At 35.4% G+C, this 4,166-nt stretch overlaps 1 protein-coding gene across 1 annotated transcript; it reads left to right on the forward strand.

Moving 5' to 3' along the window:
• Positions 1-784: 784 nt before the first annotated feature.
• On the forward strand, positions 785-3,260 carry LOC104242597 (AAA-ATPase At3g28610-like). The gene has a single exon (XM_070167660.1). The coding sequence runs from the start codon at positions 883-885 to the stop codon at positions 2,383-2,385; it is 1,503 nt and encodes a 500-aa protein (XP_070023761.1). The 5' UTR covers positions 785-882; the 3' UTR covers positions 2,386-3,260.
• The last annotated feature ends 906 nt before the right edge of the window (positions 3,261-4,166 follow it).

The raw sequence follows: 4,166 nt of genomic DNA on the forward strand, positions 1-4,166 counted from the left end.
AATTCTTTTTGTTAATAACCGCGTGAAGCGCGGAGAGTTACACTAGTTTACAATAAAAAAGGTAATAAAGCTTGGCTACGAAGTTTCCAATCTAATGCTTGTAGCCCAATTTATAGCTGTAATTTTCACTTTAATACTAAATCAATAGCTGGAGTTTGACACTTGGACTATATTTTGACTTTATTATAGTCTTTTCCTTGAGAGTTGTTGGAGAAAAGCGATAACCAACGAAAGTCTGGGGAAACATCCAACAAATGTTACAAATAATTTACACATTTATCTTTTTGTTTTTTTTAACCTACCCCACATTCACCCAAACCCTTGACCGCTTTTTTGTTTTATGTTAAACTAAATTAGAAACATGAAAGCAGGGTAAATAATAAACTACAATTGGTTCAATTTATATTGATAGTGTGAAAAGTCTTAAAAACTGTAAACTGTAAGCCAATTTCTTTTTATTTTTTAAACATGGTGACCAGTCAAACGTATCAAAATTGGAATGATCGAGAAGTGGCATTTGTTTTAGAGTTTACAAAAAAAAAAAAAAAAAATCGTATGTGTTTTGTTTGAACTATTTTTGTAACTAATGTTTACTTTTTATATTTTAAGATAATAATTGAATGACGTAGTACAAGTATTATCGTCATTTACCACTTCATTCACGTAATGAAAAGTCAAATTTTTATGGCCGCGTTTAACCGTCCAATTTCCTTGCGCTACACGGAGCAGACACTTCTTCTAAGGTAACTTTAGCAATTTAAAAGCAGTATATATAGGTGTATTAAATACCCCTTCAAAACACTAAAAATACACTCAGCTCCCATTTTCAATTTCATCCTCATTCATAATCTTACTAAAAATACCTTAGAAAAGAACACCAATATGGGAACTATATCATTGACTGAATTAGGCTCTAAGCTAGCTGGACTGATGTTCATTTGGGGCACAATTCAACAATTCTTCCCCTATACACTCCGCAAACGCATCAAATCCTTTTGGCAGAAATTTGAAAATTACTTCTACCCTTATGTTCAAATTACTATTGATGAATTCACCAATGGTAAAAGCAACGATATCTACACTCAGGTCCACTCTTATTTGGGTACTAAGTCAATCAACAAGGATGCTAAGTATCTCAAAGCTGAAAAGTCAAAGAACAGTAAGTCTTTTGCTGTTAGTTTAGATGAAGGAGAAGAGATTATTGATCAATTCCTTGGAGCTAAACTCTCTTGGCGCTTTTACAAAGAAACATTCAATGAAAATTCTACGGGGCGCAATAATTCACGTCCAATTGAAAAGAAAAGTTACACTATAACTTTCAATCAACGATATAAAGAAATGGTCATTGGAAAATACTTGAAGCATGTGATGGAAGAAGGCAAGGTTATTGAGTTTAACAATAGGAAACAAAAGATTTACACCAACAATTGTAGTGAGGATTGGTATTGGTATGATAAAGGTATGTGGAGGGACATTAATTTTGAGCATCCTGCAACTTTTGATACTTTGGCTATGGACCCTAAGAAGAAGGAGGAAATAGTTATCGATCTCGTTGCTTTTAGCAAAGGGAAGGACTATTATTCTAAAGTTGGTAAAGCTTGGAAGCGCGGCTATCTTCTTTATGGTCCGCCAGGGACAGGAAAATCAACTATGATTGCAGCTATTGCGAACTTCTTGAATTATGATATTTATGATCTTGAGCTCACCTCTGTTAAGGATAACTCGGGGCTTAAGAAGTTGCTCATGGAAACAACAAGCAAGTCTATTATTGTAATTGAAGACATTGATTGCTCTATTGATCTCACTGGCAAGAGAAAGAAGAAAAAGAAAAAGAATGAGGAAACAGTCAACGAAGATCAGGAAGATGACTCGGACTTGTCTAAAGAAAAAGCAAGTGAAAATAAGGAAACTGGCAAACTTACACTTTCAGGACTGTTGAACTTCATTGATGGAATATGGTCAGCTTGTGGTCAAGAGAGGATCATTATATTTACAACCAATCATAAGGATAAACTTGATCCAGCTCTTATACGTCGAGGACGGATGGATATGCACATTGAGATGTCGTATTGCAAATATGAAGCATTCAAAGTGTTGGCTAAGAATTACTTGGATATTGAAACACACCCTCTGTTCCAACAAATTCAAAGTTTATTCGAGGAAGTAAACATAAGTCCTTGTGATGTGGCTGAGAATTTAATGCTGAAAAATGCTTCAGGAGGGCCTGAGATTTGCTTGAATAACTTAATTCAAGCTCTGGAAAAGGCAAAGGAAAAGGCCAATAAAGATAAAGAAGACAAGGAAAAAACCAGCTTATTGAATTCCAAGAACATCAAAAAGTTTTCCACAAAATTGGTTGGCCGTCTAAAAAAGTTGTTGAAATGATTTTTCCATATGTTTTCAACTTCCCCTACCCGATCTTTCCTTCTCTTTTTGGCGGCCAGGGGATTGGGGCTTCTCCATGTATAGTCTTATTACTCTTATATTATTGTAACCTAAGATCATATGAAGTTGTTGGCCATCAAAAACATCAAAAAGTTTTCCACAACATCAAAAAGTTGTTGAAATGATTTTTCACAAAATTTTCCACACAGAACATCAAAAAGTTTTCCACAAAATTGGTTGGCCGTCTAAAAAAGTTGTTGAAATGATTTTTCCATATGTTTTCAACTTCCCCTACCCGATCTTTCCTTCTCTTTTTGGCGGCCGGGCTAGAGTGGGAGTGTCTTCGGTGGAGGACAAGATGCAGGAAGTTTGGCTTAGATGGTTTGAGCATGTGAAGAGGAGAAGCACAGATGCTCCAATGAGGAGGTGTGAGAGGTTGGCACTAGAGGGGTTGAGAAGAGGTAGAGACAGGCCAAAGAAGTATTGGGGTGAGGTGGTTAGGCAGGATATGACGTTACTTCAGCTTACAGAGGACATGACCCTTGATCGAAAGGTGTGGAGGTCGAGAATCAAGGTAGACGGCTAGTAGGTAGTCGAGAGTACTTTTTTACCTATTGTTCTTTTCGTTTTGATTTCTTACTATCTTGTTGTTGTTACTGCTTGATGCTATGGTTTATTTTATTTTATTTTTTGGCCGCTTTTCGTGAGCCGAGGGTCTATCGGAAACGGTCTCTCTACCTTCTAGGTGGGTAAGGTCTGCGTACACACTACCCTCCACATACACTATTTGCGGGATTACACTGGTTTTCTGGTGTTGTTGTTTGTACTCTTATATTATTGTAACCAGAAGTAAACTACTACTTGCTTTTGTTCTTTGATCAAATTCTCGACCTTTTTGGTTGAAATACTTGCAGCTCAACCGCAATGACTACTTTGCAAACCTTAATTGTTATCTGAGGCATCATACTCGATTTGACTTAGTCCTATCTTGAGTTGAACTTCAGGAGTGGACCACATTTGCATAAATAAATCGAAGAGTCATCCCAATGTCCGACATGAAATTTTAGATTTTGCTTCTATAATGTTAGGATTATACAGTTAGAAGTAAGTTACCGTATCTTACATTTAATTTCTGATGCCTCTGAATCTTTAGGATGTGACCGGTGCTTATTAGTTCTGATCAACTCTGTTTTCTTGCATAATACTGATATTCAAATTATTCAAAATTAATGTCTTCTCAGAATTTCTATATTGACAAATATTTTGGATGAAGTGTTTTTAGCTAAAATTAATTAACAGATAGAAGGGACAAACACTTTGGACCTCAGATTTAAGAATGTAACAAGCCGGCTAAACCTAGTTTAAAATTGGCAGTAAGAACTTAATATAACCATATACTCTCCAATTTCTAAATATAGAAATATGTCATTCTTTTTGGAATAGACTAATAAGAAAAGTGTGTCATTTAAATTAAAACGAAGGGAGTAATACAGAGTAATTTTCGATTTACTAGAGTATAGATGTTCTGACTTCTGGCAAATAGTCTGGAAGAACAAGAATTCATTCTTTAGGTAGTTGTCTAGTATTTTCGTTCAGATTTATCTTTACATGAAAACTGGCTAAATTTCATTTACTTTTGAAACTATGACTATTTTTGAATTTCTCCCGAAAATTATGGGTCTCAACTTTCCACTTCAGTCATCCAGGTCTAAAGTTAGAATTGCAATAGACAAACATTCAAGTTTGAAGTATGAATGACAGTTGAACTTCAGATCTTCGGG

Source organism: Nicotiana sylvestris, chromosome 2, assembly GCF_000393655.2.
Source record: "Nicotiana sylvestris chromosome 2, ASM39365v2, whole genome shotgun sequence".
Taxonomy (NCBI): domain Eukaryota; kingdom Viridiplantae; phylum Streptophyta; class Magnoliopsida; order Solanales; family Solanaceae; genus Nicotiana; species Nicotiana sylvestris.

Excerpts from the sequence above, each read along its gene's own strand:
- LOC104242597 (XM_070167660.1), top strand. The coding sequence starts at position 883 with ATGGGAACTATATCATTGACTGAATTAGGCTCTAAGCTAGCTGGACTG.